The sequence below is a fragment of the Lutra lutra genome, chromosome 8, assembly GCF_902655055.1.
Source record: "Lutra lutra chromosome 8, mLutLut1.2, whole genome shotgun sequence".
In the NCBI taxonomy this organism is placed as follows: domain Eukaryota; kingdom Metazoa; phylum Chordata; class Mammalia; order Carnivora; family Mustelidae; genus Lutra; species Lutra lutra.
In genome coordinates, this window is record NC_062285.1 from 125,931,657 (window position 1) to 125,950,375 (window position 18,719).

Here is an 18,719-nt window from a genome sequence, read left to right on the forward strand (position 1 = left end):
CACTTTTGTTGAGGATTTGCTATTTAATAATATATTCCATTATTCTTTCACTGAGTATTTATTGAATATCTACCAGCCAAACCTTCAGTTAACATCTGTTGCATCACATGTGTCTACAAAATATCTACAAAAAAGTTGACAATTAATTGGAAAATGATATTGAAAGTTGTGGGAGTCAGGTGAGGACTTATATTACCTTCCATGGCAGTATTTATGATTACAATAAAATACACAGAAGTGTTTCAATATTATGTTATGAACTTCAATATTTATAACTATTTTAATGAGCTCTTGAATTAAAGGAAATTACATGAGTAAAACACAACAATAATTAGAATTATAGTTTACTGAAACAGAAAATGACTTTTGTAAGTTAAATTTATATTAAATCAACAAATTCAATTCTAATAAGAGGCTTGTGTTTTATATTGAGTGATATGTATTCCTTTAGGAATTCTCTATGGCCAATAACAAAAGCATATATGAAGCTTGAGTAAATCAGTTCCCAATTTTAATTAATGTTGATGAAAGGTGACAGATTATTGACTTTAACTGAATTGAGAATATGGGATTATCATCTCTAAATCAAAGATGACCCCAGAAGATTATGCTTTTGGATATGCATTAATATGCTGTCATTTCAAGTTATTTTGATTTATTTGTTCATCCTCCATCTTGTTCCAAAAAAGATTTAAGGCTGTCAATTCAAATTAAGGTTTACTTTTCAAACTTTTTCAGATGAAATGAAATTTCCATCAACAGATTTCTATCAACAGATTCTCAGTTGACAGGTTTTGTCCATGGTTTCACTTTATTTTCTGGAGGGCACTACAAAGGATTCCAACTTCACCTACAAAGAAAAAAAAAGCAGGCCACTCATATCATAAGAAAGCACACTTTAAATTTCTACAATGTGTAACACATTAGGGGATCAATGGGATGTATAGATATGTTGGGTACCATCCCAACCTTTAAGAAGCTTACAGATTAGTTATGGTGATATGATTTGGGCAGTTATAGCATAGGGACTTACAAGTTTTAATGTAATTAGCTTCCTTTTTCCATGGAAGGAGTTAACAATTTTCTCTCTTTTTCTTTTATAGGACCATCTATAGATATTTGTAAAGACTTAAGCTATGAAACCTAAAAGTGTGGTTCACAAGAACCTCCTGTGTCAGAATCACATAGAGCCTTATTACAAATACAAAGTCCCAAGACTTATCACAATTTTAGTAAATTTAGTCTGGGACTATCAGTCAGGATTGTTAATTTTTAACTAGCTCTCCAAATGATTCTGATGTATACTAGGTTTGAGAATGCATGGTCTAAGCAGATAAATCAGCCTAGATTGCTAGACCATTGGACTACAATGGAGCCGCTCCCATTCATGCATAGACCAAGGGTCCACAGGAACAAATATACTTCAAAGAAGTGGAAGGGGCCCTGGAGATGGACAAGCAATTTCAGTGGAGTATTAGAGCGATACTTCAAGCCCACCTGCCTTTTAGGACTTCATTATTGTTACATAAGGCAGGAAATTCTACTTGACCTAGAATTCCTCCCTTTAGGCTGTTTACCCATTTGGTGGTTTCATTCATCCATTTAATAAATCTTGAGGACCTAATATAACTTTTTTAGAACTAGGGCTAGGTACCAGGGATTTGACGGCAAACCCAACCTGGTTCTCTACTTGGGTCTTGTTCAGAAGTGAGACAAGTAAACAATTACAAAACAATATAGTGATATGTGTTCTGAGAGAGGAACCTGTGGGAATGCCAAGACAGAAGAAGGACACTCAAACTAGTCTTCCCATGATATATCTATGAAAGACTTAAAAGATGAACTGGAATTGGGGACCTCTAAATGAGAATGGGCATGAGAGCATTTTTTTTTAAAGCATTTTAAACATAAAGACCTGCATAAGCAAAGACCAAAAGCTAGGAGGAACTGGAGAAGTGAAAGCTGGTCGGTGTTGCTGGAGGGGAGTTTGAAGCACTGGAAAGAGGATCCAGCGAAAAGCAATGTAACACTCCACTTTGTTTATGAGTAACTATTATAATATCCTCACTGTCCTGGAAGAGTGGTTGCCCCATGGATGAGCCACTAGATGGTCAATAAAGTAGCTAGAATCCGTCTTATAGGGGCTAAAGTTCCAGGCGCAGCAATATCCACTGGGCACTTAGAGGTAAGAGAGTACAGAGGCAAAGAAGAAAGAGGAACATGGCAGGGAAAAGCCAGGGTGGAGAGCTGGTGTGGTGCTGGGAGTAGCATGGAATCTAGGAAAATCAAAGAAGAAAAGACACTCAAAGCAATTCTGGCCTTTTTGCCAAGCTTTTCTCCCTTGACAAACAAATGGCTCACCTGGAGTTGCTTTTCTCCTTAATTCAATATTTGATAAATTTCCTATTGTTCCAATGGTGAGGGTAAGAAAAATCCAACTCTCTATTTCTGGTAAAGAGAGTGGCCTCCTGGGGTGTGAGTTACTTACTGTTGATGGAGTCGGCCAAAATCTTAAGCTGCTCCGTATTGTCCAAGACCTCAATCCTTTGAGTGTATGGGTCATAACGAACTGAGAAGGGCCGTGGGATTGTAGCAGCAAAGTTCCTGAAACCAAATCCACAGAGATTAGTAAAGGGCATAATTCAGGGGAAAATATTCTAAAAAAGATTTCTCAGTGGAATTTCACTTCAATCTCACTAGACCAAGGGTTTTAGAAGCCAGGCTGAAAAGAGAAATGGAATTTTAGTGAGATCCTCTTGGGTAGACTTCGTGTGCTGTGTATGTGTCTAGGTGTATATACAAACACACTTTGGTACATATTTATTTAGTTACCAACCTCCAAAAAAGAGATATCAAAATAAAAGCACAGAAGACATTAAAGCCAAAATTCCTACCATTAAATAAAATAAAAAAAGCAAGTAAATCTAAACAAAGAATGCTATAGAAAGAAATAAGCTCTGAGATGCTTGGAAATCAATGCAAGGAGGGAAACACAGCTCTCAAGAATGGAAGAAAACACTATGTTATAAATGAAATTTAACATGAACTGAGTGCCATTTATGTACCAAGAACTCTGTGAAGTCATAATTGTGCTATTCTCTTTACAACTATCATCCCTAATTTAATCTTCATACAAATCATAGAAGAAGGTACTATTACTATCCCTATTTTACTGATGAGAAAACTAAAGCTTGGGGAGATTCAATGACTACCAAATCATACTGGCAATAAATTGTGCAACTGAAAATGGACTCTGGCCTGTGCTCTTCACTTATTTGCTTTCTTGATGCATTCATTACATCTGGGTCTTGGAGGAATGTACCAGGAGGGCCTTATGAGGGACATCAAGCAATGCAACTAGTAAGATACCCCCATGTAGCCTATAAAATGCAATGGCATCAGAAATGATATTTCTAATTTGGCTTCTGGTAAGAGTCAAAGCTACCATACTGAGAAGACAACTGTAAAGGAAACTACTGGGCTCTCTCCAAGTTTGCCAAGAGTGGTGGATCATAGTGGCTGGAAACCCAAGTTCTAGAACCAGACACTGGGCTCAAACCTTGCTTCTGCCAATGACAGCCCTTATGGGCTGCACCTTGGTGTCCTCATTCCTCTATAAATATGGAACGAGAACAGTACTACCTGAGAGGGTCATGGCAAGTGCTCTTATAGTATAGAGTAAATCCTACATGAGTGTTAGCTGTTCTCTTTCATTAGTGACTGGGACTCCAGAAGAACAAATGGTTAAGTATGTCTCTCTACCGCTGCTTCTCTGAAAAGAGCTTTCTCAACCCCCACTGGTGACATGAAGCTTGTAATGCATGTCTGTGATTTGGCCCACTCTGAGCCTCTTCCCTCTTATTCCCATAGTTTGCCTCATCTTTACTTTGGAAAATCTGCCTCTATACCATTAGAAGTGCTTCACCTAGGCAGTCAGTCTCAGGGCCCACTTCTCCTCCAGACAGGGAGGGGGCACACAATCACGCTCACTGTGTTTCTTTCTACCTAGAACTTGAATTTTGAAACTGAAAATGGTTAAAAGTGGTTTCTCTTAGCTGGGAGACTTTGAGAGAATCCCTTCCTTTTCTGAACCCTGTTTTTCAGCATTCCCTTTGACTCTGTGAGTTAACCACTCGGCAGGATGGGGTTTGTGTGGTAGTCTCCTCTGGGCTGTGGGCACTGACAGAGTGGGTGGGATTTCTAAGGCCCAAGAAATCTAGGTTCTGACAAGCTCTTCTCTGTTGGTCTGGAACTGATCACTTCCTGGGTAAGAAAGTCCTCACCAGGAGGTCCCACTTAAATGTGACCTTGGTTTGACAGAGAGGTTATGAGTACTGTCTCTGAGCCCCACTTCCTGGGTCCAAACCCTGGGTCAGCCCCTTACCAGCTTTATAACCCTGGGTGAGTCTCTTACCCCTTCTATGCTTCTGAACCCCACCTGCAAACTTCATAGTCTTATCTGAAGAGTAAATGAATCAATACATGAAAAACACTTAGAACAGTGTTTAGTACATAGTAAGTGTTAGGTATTTAACTTGCTGCTGCTACTGATTCTTCTTCTTCTTCTTCTTCTTCTTCTTCTTACCACCCAGGTGGGGTAATGCACAAAACCACTGAAATACATAACCCCCAAAGGGTGCCAGAAATGGCAGAGAGGAACCCTTAGGGGCTAGACGAAGACTATGCTCCCAGCAGGGGATGGAGATTTAGGAAATAATTAGAAATGAATAACTGAAATAGCTTGAAGGCCCTGGGGAGATAGGAGGAAAGGAGACATCTTGGGCCAAACCATGTGGACTTATGGACAAGAATGTTACCTTCCATCACCTAAGCCCAATGCAGGGGAAGCTGGCATACCCAGCTTTATGGGATCCCAGAAACCTGTATATCTATGTCTATCATCCCTCATGGATAAGATATAAAACAAAAGAAACACCGACTATCAGGATAGCCATGTCTAGGTGGAGCCTCTACCTGGCCTGTCTCTTGCTGGGAGGAGAGTCACTCGAGCAGATTATAGATAGGTCTGTCAGCTGAGAGGGCTGAGAATCTGAGTTTTGCTAGCTTTCCATCTCTATCAACCTTTTGCTAGACTGCCTCTGCAATTGAAGTGTTTGCCTATTAACTTACTGCATGATCATTATGTATCAGACACTGTTCCAAAGACTGAGGAGAGAACAGGAAAACAGAAAGGACAAAAATTCCTACCCAAATCAATCTTAAATCATGTCATATATCTAACATTAGCAGGTGCTAAGGGGAAAAATATACTGCAGAAGAGGGCAAGGAATGTGGGGATGGGGATGGGTAGGGATTATAAGTAAGTCAGTTAGAGAAAGACACACTGAGAAGGTTAAATGATAGTGAAGATTTGAAGGCGTTGAGGGGTGAATTATGCAGGTATTGGAACAATAAAGTGACTCCCCCAGGTTAGGAGAATCCTAGGAGTGATTTGTTGGGGGCCTTCGTGGCTACTCTGTATACAGGGGAGTTCAGTGCCTGGACTTAGTGGCTGCATTAAAACAAGGATCCAGTGGCAGAATTGTCTGCATAGGTCAACATGTCCTGACAATAATCTGTGAAATCGTGTCCCACTAAGGAAACCCTCCCAAACAGAAAGTGAAAAGGAACAAGGGTGGGGAGGTTCTGTCTGCTGCACACTCTTATTATAAGCACTGGAGTCCATTCTCCTGGACAACCACCCACAGATCAATGGCACCAGACCAAATCAGGAGACCCCAAGTTCTTCTGACCCACCTTGGTCACCACCTCACCTCACTTTCTCCTTTGCATCATTAAAACTCTCAGCCACATAATAGAGGGGCTGGAACTCTGTGACAGTGTACTCCTGGGTGGCTGTCTTCTCCAACTCCAGGGGGAGGAGTTTTGGCTTGCCAGACAAACAGTACTGCAGGTAGAAAGGGGAAAGTGGCTATTTGTGTACCTTCTCCTATCGCATCCTGACTCCTTCCACACCCCCCACCAAATGCATTAAACTAAATTATTTCCCATACACTAGATCCTACCCTCATAGCCTATCTTAAAACCTACTGTCCAGATAGAAAGGAGTAATTCCCTCTAGCCATGATCAAAAGAGGATGTAAGAGCCAAGTACAAGGATTTACATACATCTGTATGCATAGGTCAGCCCTGGGATCTGGAGGCCCCTCTGTTTTGTAGACCTGTGTACTTGCAGTTCAATTTCTATATCTAACACCCAAAGTCATGAGCAAATCATAGCTGCTAAGGTACCAATTACTTGAGGATTAACCCCTAGGTTGAATCTCAAAATGGATATTAATGGGGTCATACCTGTAATTCACCAAAAGATGACAGGAGCCCAGCACCATAGGCCTTTATGGAGTCTCCTTGTTTGCAGAGGCCAAACTCCACAGTAAACCAGTAAATCTGGAATGGAATGTGAAGTTGAGAGCACACCCCAAGGAAGCGAAAGGCAGCAGATGCCCCAGGGCTAAGGACAGGACTGTCCAGGTGGGAGTTTGTACAGGTCTCTTCTCTGAATCACCATGACCGGGGGTCACTTCTCTGTGTTCTATGTCTCACTCTATCTAGTCACTGCTTGAATCAAGAGTTGGCTGAATGTAAGAAGTGATAGGAAGCAGAGAGGGAGTGCTGAGGAAGCCCCAAGAAGATACCACCAACAGGTAACTCTAAATGACAGGAACTCCTCAACCCCTTTTGCTTTGTTCTCTGTGGCATTAAGTAGAATGAGATGTTCCGTTTAGTTGGCCAGACTTACCATGCAATCCCATCAAGCTCAGTCATGGGAGGTAGGAGATTGGGTAGTGATAAAATCATTGAGGGCATCCTGCCATCCATGCTAAAACCTGGGCGGGTTCTGATGTACTGCCAACAATTACACTTATCCTCCTCAAATAACCAAGCCCTTTCTTTAAACAGCTCCCAGTCCAACATGTCCTAGATGCCTGGCCTGTGGAAGGTGATCCTGGAATTTTGGCATAACTTTACTGACCAGGGCCAAGAGAAACCTTGGGTCCAGTTAGCTGCTGCAGACAGTCACAGTCTTGGAGAATTAGGGATGGCTTACTAGTTAAGTCTGTTTATTGCACTACAGAATGTGAAGTTTGTAAGCTTAGTCCTCTGTAGACCTTAGTCCTACATAGACCTCCTCATGTACAGATGAGGTGTTTTCAGCCCAGGGAGGTCAAGCAATATACATCTAGTTACACAGCAAATCAAAGTCAGAGCAAGAGCCTAGAGCTATTCCCAGCCCAGTATTCAATAGTAAGGTTTTTGTTTTTGTTTTTTGAGAATTTAGGTTGGCGATAAGTACTCTTATCATTGTCATAGCAGATAACATAATGCTCTGAGTTCTGAGTTTGTTTTCTTCCTACAAATGAGAAGCTGCTTCTTGCATCTATATAGAATCTGACATTTAAAAATCCATGTTCACACACGTGTAACTCTTCAGATCATTATGATATACTTTTTAGGTGGGCAGAATATAAACTAATGTAACCATTTTTAGAGATAAGGAAGCAAAAGCCACTTGTCCAGGGGCTCAGAGCAGCAGCTCAGTGAGAAAGAAACTTCTGGAAATTTTTGCCCTTCAGATAAACTGAATTCATAAACTTCTAAACTGATACACATCAAATTGTAAGGAATGTGACTCAGATGTTGGGGAGGGATAAACTCAAGTTGGAAAGGAGTCTGTAGGAAGAAAACCCCCTGCTGCGCAGAGTTGCTGATTCCAGGCTTCAATCCATGACTGTCATCACGTTCACTGGAGAGAGGGAAGTGTTTGATAAGACAAGGAAAGCCCACCCCCGTTTCCACCTGTGTCTAATAAAGGAAAGATCCAAATGCTGGCTCCAGGGCAAAAGAGGGGTGTAAATATTTCCTCTTCAAAGCTATGAATACAGGCTATTCCTCTACCACACGCACACTTTATGCCCAAAGATTCTCAAAAGCTATCATTATAGCCCATTCGTGTTTAAGATACTTTGTTTAAAATTACATGTAAACATTTGCATGCAGCTGATTTCAAAATCAGACCATTAAGAACAAATCAAAATGTGAAATTTTACTTGTGTGAATGTAAGTCAGCACATTCTGATATTTCCCCCCAAATGACCTGGCTTTCAGGGGGGGATTGAAGCTTTGAAGACCTGAGGGCTCTAGCCTATAGCGCTCTCACTATCCACCAGAGGCAGAAGGAACTTACTGTGGCGAGTTTCTCAATGTACTCATCAGGGGCACCCAGAGAGGCAAGGCCAATTTCCTGTAATTGTAGAGAAACAGAGTCACTGGCATGGCTGAGGTCTGCATAACTTAAAACTTCACCCTCAGCTCCCACCTTGCACTACAGCACAGGAAGGTGATGGGTGACCAAAAGCCTTCAGAAGGGCCCAGATAGACCCTGATTATTCTGTTAAGTCTTGTCTAGCCACACATCATAGAATCATAGATCCCTAGAGCAGGAAACCTTACTTCGTCACTTGGTCCTTTATATTTACTTTACAAATGAGAAAAGTGAGGCACAGAGAAGGGAGGTGACCTACTCAAGGTCACACAGTAGGTTATGTCTAAAGCTTCATTGCTTGATTCCAACTCAGTGGTTATTCTCCCACAGCTCAAGCAGAACATTCATGGAATACAAGATGAGTGTCTTAATCAAGTATCTTCAAGACACCACAGGAGAATTACAGAGAAATGCTTGGCATCCACGCAGGTAAATACCAGCTAGAGAGTCTGAAATGTTATGGACCACTTCTCATTCCAGCTCCAATTACAGGATTCCCCTAGTGGTCTCTTTGTCTTTGTCTCTTTTATAACATTTGCTCCAGCTTGCTTTGTATTAGACAGAGTATATATATACAAATAAATATATTTGCTTTCCCTACTATATGCATTTATTCATTCCAAAATGTTTACTAAATGTCTTCTATGTGGTTGGCAGTGTACAGAATCAAAAGAGATCCTAGACCTCATGGTGTTTACATTAAAGGCAGACAATAAATAATAAACATATACATAGGTATATTAGAAGGAATATGTTATTTGAAAAGGAGAAATAAAAGAAGAAAGGGACAAGGGTGAGTGGAAATGCCAGGAGAACACAGAGAGGCTGCAATTTAAAAAATAGCTTCAGAGCAAACATCACTGAGAAGGTGATATTTGAACAAAAACTTGACGGAAGTGAGGTTGTTGGCTCTGCTGACATGTGAGGGAAAAGCATTGTATAGATCACATGTATAGCCCATGAAAATGCTCTCTAAGGAGGAGAAATGTCAGTAGGTTCAATTAACAGGGAGGGACCAGTATGGCTAGAACAGAATAAGGGTGGGGAGAGAGGCAGGTGGTATCAAAGAGGGATCTGGGGCTCAGTCATATAAAACTTTTTTGGCATTTTAGGGTTTTGGATTTTATTTTCAGTGAAATGGTAGTCACTGCAAGGTTTTGAGCAAAAAAGCAGCAAGATCTGATTTACGTCATCCAAGATTTACTCTGGTTGCTATGTGAGAACAGATTGTAGGGGGTCGAGAGTAGAGACAGACCCTTAAGAAGCTACCACAGTCCCCAGGGTGAGAAACAGTTATGGCTGAGACCAGCTTGACAGCAGTGGAAATAATCGACAATGGTCAGATTTTACACATATTTTGAAGGCAAAATACATACAACTTTCAGAAAGATTAGTTATGGGTATTTGAGAGAGAAAGAAGCTAATAATGTCCCCTAAGTGCTTTTGGTTTGAGCAACTGAGAGGATAGAGTTATCATGAACTAACACAGGGAAGGCTGTGGTTGGAGAAGGTTTGGAGAAGATCAGGAGTTCAGTTTTGGAAAGGATGAATATAGATGTCTAATAGACACCCAAGTGGAGAAATTGAATAGGTTCTTGGATACATAAGTCTGAGTTTGGGGATTGAAGTTCTGGACTGAAGTTACAAATGTGCGCGTCATCAGGACAGAGATGATATTTAACACAGTGAGTATGGGTGAGATAACCAAAAGAATTGAGGTAGACAGAGAAGGACTAAGGATTGGGCTTACTTTAAAGCAAGAGGCCACATGGTCTTCATCTCTGGGCCAAACTCAGAGCCTGGCCCATACTGAATGCTGAGAAAATGCTGAGGTAGAATGAACTAAATTCAGACAGCTTGGCTCTCCTTTCTTGTCCCTCTCCCCATCGCTGTCCATCCGTCCTGTCCAGACATGCCACAGTCTAATAGAAGCCACTGAAACAGTGCTCTGTTCTCATGGTCACCATTCTTTGTGAGCCCAAAGCTTGCCTAAAAAAAGCGTCCCAAGATTTCCCTATGCTTAATCCCCATCCCTTCTTGCACTCTAGTGGGAAGCAAATCCTCCTTTTAGATCAAAAAGAATTTGCTCAGGGAACTTTCAAAATTACACCTCCCTTGGGACTGTCCAGGTATAAGTTGGAGCCATGTAACACTTAGGACCAGTAGCATCTATCTGTTGACTCGGGTAATTGTCCACTCCTCTGGGGAACTCCCCCAAATGGAAATGGCTTAAGGAGGATTGTCACTTAACCTCTGACTGAGCAGAATAGCTTCTGGTAGTGAGAATAAAAAGTTCCTATTCTCTAAAGAAATCACTGATTGTTCTTTGGCCAGAGGAAGAAACCCCAGTTTTAAAGTTGTTCCAAGCAATCAGTGACCTATTGACAGCAGGAACCATGCTTCTGAAAGTTAGCCAGTCAACAATAGCCTCGGTCAAATGGTGATACTTACAAGTTAAGTTCAGCTAATCCAGACTCAACTCATAAAAGTCCAACAATCTCTAAACACCACAGTTCCCTAAACCCCACACAAAAGTACGTTTTTTTTTCCTTTATTTGTTTCAGATATTAAGTGGTAACTCTTCAATCAACAGTGAAAGTATTTATTTCTTGCAGCTGAGGGAAAAGACATAAAATTCACACACAATCCCATTACTCTGAAATTCATGTTTGGTGCAGTATTTGCTTATGACTCATTCCATTTGATATTTATCCTTCCCTATAAGGAAGATTATTGGCAGTCAAAGCTTTGTATTGATTCTCATTTGTGCAGACTGATGCACATAGGTCACACAGCTGGTTGATGGCAGGGTGGGATGTATCACCTTTCCCATGATCCCAGCTACCCAAACATGGCTTAGCCTCTCAGGGCTCTGAAGGGATTACCAGGATTCTTTCTCTCATGTAAAAAGCTCACCCCTGTGATAGAGGAATCAAGGCTTCGTTTGTGGCTTTGATGATAATGGCAAAGCACTTGACACATCAGTACTTGCCAACTAGGAGCTGGGTTATTGGAATTGGATTCTCAGCAAGTATTATCTTATTTAACTAAAGCATATACAAAAACAACTGCCTGACAAGGTTGGAAATGGCAAGGCCCTAAAGAGGAGGGGAAAGGTGCCAGGAGAACTTGGAAGAAGGTAAGGTTACTTCTATGTGGGGATCAGGCAGGCTTTCTTGGATGAAAATGCTCTTAAACTAAACCTGGTGAGATTAGCAAATTCAACAGCACATATATAATTCAGAGGATGAGTGGCTCACTACCCCCATGTTGTGATCCCTGGAATGGGTATTTAGCCATCTCCATGGGACCATATGCCCATCTCTGGTGGGATCACAGAACAGTATCTGGTTTCCACTCTTGCAGAGAACATAAGGGCCCCTCCACAGACTCAATTCACTTGAGCAATCTAGGTCTCAATCCTATAATTAAAAGGCCAAAAGCATTCATTCCTCACCTGGGAAAACTGAGCAAAGCTGCGATCTGAAAACAAGGGTACGTGTCCCAACAGTTCATGGCAGATGTCACTGAAAGAGAGAAAGCACAGAGCTTGGAGGTAAAGAGGGTTATAAGCCAAGTGAGACTCAGTTTTTCTACATGAGAAGTGGACAAGTAGAAAGGAAGTGAGCCATTACAATTTAAGACCTCATTCCCAACAATAAGTGGTATGTAAAGCTTGGGAACAGATGAGGCAAGGTATAAAAGAAAAGGAGGAAGGAAAGAAAAGTAGGGGGCAAGTCAGAGAACAACAGCCAGAGGGTCTTAGGTGTACACTCAGTACAGAAGCAGAACAAAAGAGCCAATATTCCTTTGGACTTTCTCCTATACACCTGAGCATGTTGTGGGTCATGAGCACTTCCTATCCCAAGTCTTCATCTTGGTATTGACATCCTGGGCATCTTGAGCAGATGAAATGTGCTCAGTTATTCCCCATAAGAAACAAAAATTAAATTAAAAATAGTGCTATTGTTTTCTTATTTTTTTTTTAATATTTATTTATTTGACAGAGAGACACAACGAGAGAGGGAACACAAGCAGGGGGAGTGAGAGAGGGAGAAGCAGGCCTCCCACCAAGCCGGGAGCCCGATGCAGGGCTCGATCCCAGAACCCCGGGATCATGACCTGAGCCGAAGGCAGACGCTTAACGACTGAGCCACCCAGGTGCCCCTTGTTTTCTTATTTTAAAGGGGGGGGGCAACAGTCATTCAGAGAAGAAAATTTACATTTATTTAATACATTATGTGTCAGGTTCATGAGGAATAGGTCTTTTCTGATTTGTAGTTATAAACTTTGTGGACAGGCTGCTAACTTTTTGTATAAATTGAGTAAGTTCTATTTGATTAAGAAGATGGCTAAATGCCAACATAAGGGACATGGTAGCCAGCCATTCTCTACCTTTAGACAAGACACATCTAGACATAAAAATATTAGAATCATCTAGATGTATCTTCTGGAAGTTTTGAGATACTTTGGCCACCACTTGTTCCTGTTCTCATTGGGGACATCATAGTTTTGACTCTTAAAATCCCTTTGGAGCTTGACTGTGACTTCTTATTCCCATGACCCAGGGAGATCTGAATGTGTGGTTCACAAGATGCCCAAATCTCCAATCAGTATGGTCTATTGGACAGAGAAAATACCCAAGAGAGATGATCTCTCTCTTTGTGCTAACATCAAACCATCCAGAAAATGATCTGTGGATCAGCCCTTGATGAACCCAAACCTCATCCTGGAGCAGTGAGAAATGGCACTCACTGTGGTTGGATACTAGCAGCAGGAGCAGAACACTCACGGTTCAGGTGTATACATGGGTTTGGACCCATGTCTGATGTACTGAGTGCAGTGGAAGACTCGGAAGGCCAGGCCACCCAAGAAATCCCGGGAGGAAAGCAGGCCAGCCACAGGTCGGAGGCGGAATCCAGTGCAACCTGCAAAGCAGAGAAAGAAAACTCAAAGCCTATCATGGCAGAGCCAGAGGCACCTGAAGACCTTTAGGTAGGAAAGCAATACTCCCAACTGTCTAGCAGCAGGGATATTGATGTCAAGTAGACTTGGGTTCACATCTCTGCACCTATATAGTTGGGCAATTTGGGTCAAGTAACTTCATTTCTCTGAGCCTCATTTCCTCCTCTGCAAAATGTGGATAGATACTTCCTAGGGTTATTCCAAGAATCAAATAAACTAATAAATATAATGTACTTATCACAGAGCCTAGCACACTGGAGCATTTAAAAAATTTACCTTTCATTATAGTTTATTAGGATGAAGCATTTATTCCTTATTTCTCATGTCCCTAGACTAGGGAGGGAATTTTCATTCTACTTCCAGAAGGAAAGAGTATGAAAGGAACACATCTAGCTTCTCTACTGTCCTTCACACACTACACCCCAGAAAGAGCAAGGACTTCTCTGATTGGAGCAGTTGGGAAGAGAAAATGGATATTCTCCATTTGACCCCTTTGGTCTTTTCTCTCATAACTGTCTGCCCACAGAGGAGCACATTCTGGTCTGCTCTGGGTCATGCAATAGAATATACACTTCACCAGTGTATATTCTGAAAAGGTTACATAATTCAGAGGTGAAATACTAGAAAATCCATTTTGTTTGTACATCCATACCACATTCTCTAAGTAGTTTTATCAGTAATAAAGTTGATATTTTGATCCTCTCTCTGATTCCTATATCTGGCTCTCAGTTTGTTTCAAACTTGGAAGGAGAATAATAATCACAGTGATAATGGTGATGATGATGATGATGATGATGGTAGCTAACACTATATACTGCCCACCATATGTCAGACACCATATGTTCTAGACACTTTATAAATACTAACTAGTTCTCCTAATAACCCTATGAGGTAGATGTTCATATCATTTCCGCTTTACAGATGGGAAAGTTGAGAACAAAGAGTTAAAGATTTTGTCCAAGGTCACAGCTACAGTCAGTCTGGCTTCAAAGTCTATTCCTTAGTTATTTCTCTATAACTCCCCAGCTGCTATTATTACTATTTTATTATCTCACTATTGGCCATGGAAACATGGATAATTGGCCAGAGAATGTCTTTAAGACCTCCTTGCCCCTGTGCCATGTTCCCTGGACCTTCAGGCTAAAACTGACTCTGCTTGGCCTCTCATTCCCCTCTTTATCTGATAGGTAGAGACTGTCCAAATAGAAGGGACCTGAAATGTCATCCAGCCCATCCCCAATCTATCCCAGCTGCCACTTTTCTCCCTGCCACATAATTTCCTCTGCTCCTTACCCCAGAGTCAACCATACCATCTCCACATAGCTCAGAGGCATAGAAGTTTCTTCATTTCTGTAAAGCTGTGGTCTGTCTTCCTACTTTCTTTAGTTCTACCTGACACATACTAGATGTCCAATGTGCATTAGCTGATAGTCTTATTTCAGTTTTGCTGAATTAATGCCTCCTGGCAGAAAAGAATATACTTACCTCACTTGGAAATGGTGTGCAGCAACTAGTCATCCCAATAATGTATTTCCCCACAGAGTTACTCAGATTCCAGTTCAGCCCAAATTCACTGAGCACTTATTGTATATAGTAGCACCATGCTGGATGTTTTCACTTGCAATGTCTTATTTCATTCCCATAACTTCCCTAAGAGACAGTCTCCATTTGACAGATGACTAAACTGAGGCAGGTTACCCCAAATAGAGAGGGTCAAAGCAAGATCCATACCAGTTGGATGCACAGACTTAGAGTTAAGGGCTCTTGGCATTGCCACAAAGAGCACATTTCTTACACAAATGCACATTGCAGATCTCATAACACAGCAGGAACTACAAGGAGAGCCCTGTCTGGGCACCTGGGGCTCTGAGTATGGGAAAAAGTGCTTTTCAGAGACATGGATATGGCAAAACCCACACATGATGCCTTGTCTTGGATGAGAGTGGACGAACGTAGAAGCTAGCGGTGAGGCAGAACACAGCAGAAAAATGTTTCTCCAAGAATTAACCTGCATGCATTACCACAAACACACTCACACTGGCCTCGATTTACTTTCTTCCCAATCCCTTCCCTCCCCCTCCTCCCCTTTTGTCCCTAAAGTGGACTTACTCTGAAGAAATTGAGAAACCTCTTCCAGCTGTGGAATGTTATCTTCACGGAAGCCACAGTACTTTTCCAGAAGTGGGAAGATGTGATTGTGCTCATAGCAAGCATGGGTTTTATACAAGGACTTCAGGGTCCTGAATACCGTCCCCCATGTTTTCTTTTCTTCTTCCGTGTATTGCACTTGAGGGATGGGCTGACCACTAGAATACAGGCATGAAATATTTGTCTCCAGCAGAGCAAATGTAAAGAAGAGGAAGAAGGAGCATTAGCAGAGAGAGACAGATACAGAGTCTGTGAGCTGCAGCCACCCAGACTACAGGGGATTTCATAAGTTATTTGAAAGAGGAAAGCTCTATTTCATGATATAGGAAACATTTATGCAGTTTGGTTAAGCAATGATACAAGCTCTCAGCTCACCTGCACACCAAACTTTGTTCTCACTTTGGAAATCACTTGGCCTTTCTGCTCCCCTATCTCTCCAATTATTTACCCAGGGTGGAAATTCACTTAACTGCAGGGACCCAGCAGGTAACATAAATGGGTAAAGTAGCAAGTATGGACAATAAGGGGGTGAGAGCCAAGACAACTGAAGAAGGCATCCTCTTTCTAAAAAAGGCATCCAAGTACAAATAAAATAATATCATGTTTTGTACTGTGTCAACTAACATAATTATATCTGTGGGATAAAGTAGATCTAATTTGTGGACCATGAGTTTGAGACCCTTTTTTGTGGGCATGCACTTGCTGGATTTGATATTTCTGACCTTAGGAAACTATAAAGGTATTTAAATGCAGGCTAGGTATAAGATCCACTTATGCAGCATTTCCACTATGACACAACAGAACTATAGGGAGCTGGTTAAAGTACATGTGTTGGACCCTGCCCCATAGATCCTGAATCTTTTGGGGAGGGAAAGCCAAGGCATCTATTCCAATAAGCTCCCAGGGGATATAGTATAGTTTGAGAGTCATTAGTTCAAATGATCTTTTTGAAAATTCTCTAAGAATGAGCTGTGTTCTTAACAGTAAAAACAAATGAAAAAACAAAGCCTGACCTTAAAAACCAGTGATTGTTCTTTGCACCACAGGCCTGTTTCCTAACAGGGTACACAGTGTCTGGGGACAAGGCAGCACTATTTACTTTGGAATTATGAATCATCTTCAGGCTCCAAAGTAGGTTTCTCCTGCCCTTTCAAAGTTGTAGCTCATCCAAACTCATTAAAGCAAAGACACTGTATGTTCCCCAGAAAGGTGGGCAGAGATTAGGGAAAAACGATAGAGTTTTCGTGAAGAATTGGAAATAGGACAACTTCAGAAGACTCTATAATGACCACTAGGGATTGTGAATAGAACATCAGGTAAGCTCCTGCCTGAGGATGCACCATTATTCTGGGCCACAAGTTAATGGAAGGAAAAAGCAGGCTCTGATCATGGACAGAGATAGATCCATTACTTGGCTCTGCCAGTTCCTAACTGGATAGCCTCTGGAAATTTAATAAAGCTCTCTAAGCCTAGTCTGTGCAACTATTATATGGGTGAATAATAAGTAAATATTTGGAGGGTATAAAAGAAAATTAAGTGAAATACTGTATATAAAGTACCTAATAATGGTGCTGACCAATAATACCACTGGATAATGGATGATTATCATTATAACTGATTCTTATTTGAAAAGAAAGCTATTTACTATTTTGTAACAAATTTTTTTAAATTTATTTTCAGCATAACAGTATTCATTGTTTTTGCACCACACCCAGTGCTCCATGCAATCCGTGCCCTTTCTAATACTCACCACCTAGTTCCCCCAACCTCCCACCCTCCGCCCCTTCAAACCCTCAGATTGTTTTTCAGAGCCTATAGTCTCTCATGGTTCACCTCCCCTTCCAATTTCCCCCAACTCCCCTCTCCTAGCTCCCCTTGTCCTCCATGCTATTTGTTATGCTCCACAAATAAGTGAAACCATATGATAATTAACTCTCTCTGCTTGACTTATTTCATTCAGCATAATCTCTTCCAGTCCTGTCCATGTTGCTACAAAAGTTGGGTATTCATCCTTTCTGATGGAGGCATAATACTCCATAGTGTATATGGACCACATCTTCCTTATCCATTCGTCCGTTGAAGGGCATCTTGGTTCTTTCCACAGTTTGGCGACCGTGGCCATTGCTGCTATAAACATTGGGGTACAGATGGCCCCTCTTTTCACTACATCTGTATCTTTGGGGTAAATACCCAGTAGTGCAATTGCAGGGTCATAGAGAAGCTCTATTTTTAATTTCTTGAGGAATCTCCACACTGTTCTCCAAAGTGGCTGCACCAACTTGCATTCCCACCAACAGTATAAGAGGGTTCCCCTTTCTCCACATCCCCTCCAACACATGTTGTTTCCTGTCTTGCTAATTTTGGCCATTCTAACTGGTGTAAGGTGATATATCGATGTGGTTTTAATTTGAATCTCCCTGATGGCTAGTGATGATGAACATTTTTTCACGTGTCTGATAGCCATTTGTATGTCTTCATTGGAGAAGTGTCTGTTCATATATTCTGCCCATTTTTTGATATGATTGTCTGTTTTGTGTGTGTTGAGTTTGAGGAGTTCTTTATAGATCCTGGATATCAACCTTTTGTCTGTACTGTCATTTGCAAATATCTTCTCCCATTCCGTGGGTTGCCTCTTCCATGCTCTTGGATTAGAAGAATAAACATTGTTGAAATGTCTATACTACCTAGAGCAATCTATACTTTTAATGCCATTCTGATCAAAATTCAACCGGTATTTTTCAAAGAGTTGGAGCAAATAATCCTAAAACTTGTATGGAATCAGAAGAGACCCCAAATCGCTAAGGAAATGTTGAAAAACAAAAATAAAAACTGGGGGCATCACGTTACCTGATTTCAAGCTTTACTACAAAGCTGTGATCACCAAGACAGCATGGTACTGGCATAAAAACAGACACATAGACCAGTGGAACAGAGTAGAGAGCCCAGATATGGACCCTCAACTCTATGGTCAAATAATCTTCGACATAACAGGAAAAAATATACAGTGGAAAAAAGGCAGTCTCTTCAATAAATGGTGCTGGGAAAACTGGACAGCTATATGTAGAAGAATGAAACTCGACCATTCTCTTACACTGTACACAAAGATAAACTCAAAATGGATAAAAGACCTCAACGTGAGACAGGAATCCATCAGAATCCTAAAGGAGAACATAGGCAGTCACCTCTTCGTTATCAGCCACAGCAACTTCTTTCCAGATTTGTCTCCAAAGGCAAAGGAAACAAAAGCGAAGATGACCTTTTGGGACTTCATCAAGATCAAAAGCTTCTGCACAGCAAAGGAAACAGTCAAGAAAACAAAGAG

At 41.3% G+C, this 18,719-nt stretch overlaps 1 protein-coding gene across 1 annotated transcript in view; it reads right to left on the reverse strand.

The window, feature by feature from the left end:
• Positions 1-248: 248 nt before the first annotated feature.
• Positions 249-18,719, reverse strand: part of PAH (phenylalanine hydroxylase) — a 72,653-nt gene continuing 54,182 nt past the window's right edge. Inside the window, exons 6-13 of the mRNA XM_047742432.1 lie at positions 15,359-15,555; positions 13,077-13,212; positions 11,742-11,811; positions 8,207-8,263; positions 6,313-6,408; positions 5,775-5,908; positions 2,489-2,604; positions 249-850 (exon numbers count right to left, since the gene is read on the reverse strand). Coding sequence (XP_047598388.1) covers positions 807-850; positions 2,489-2,604; positions 5,775-5,908; positions 6,313-6,408; positions 8,207-8,263; positions 11,742-11,811; positions 13,077-13,212; positions 15,359-15,555 — 850 coding nt within the window. The 3' untranslated portion in view covers positions 249-806. The remainder of the gene's footprint in view (positions 851-2,488; positions 2,605-5,774; positions 5,909-6,312; positions 6,409-8,206; positions 8,264-11,741; positions 11,812-13,076; positions 13,213-15,358; positions 15,556-18,719) is intronic.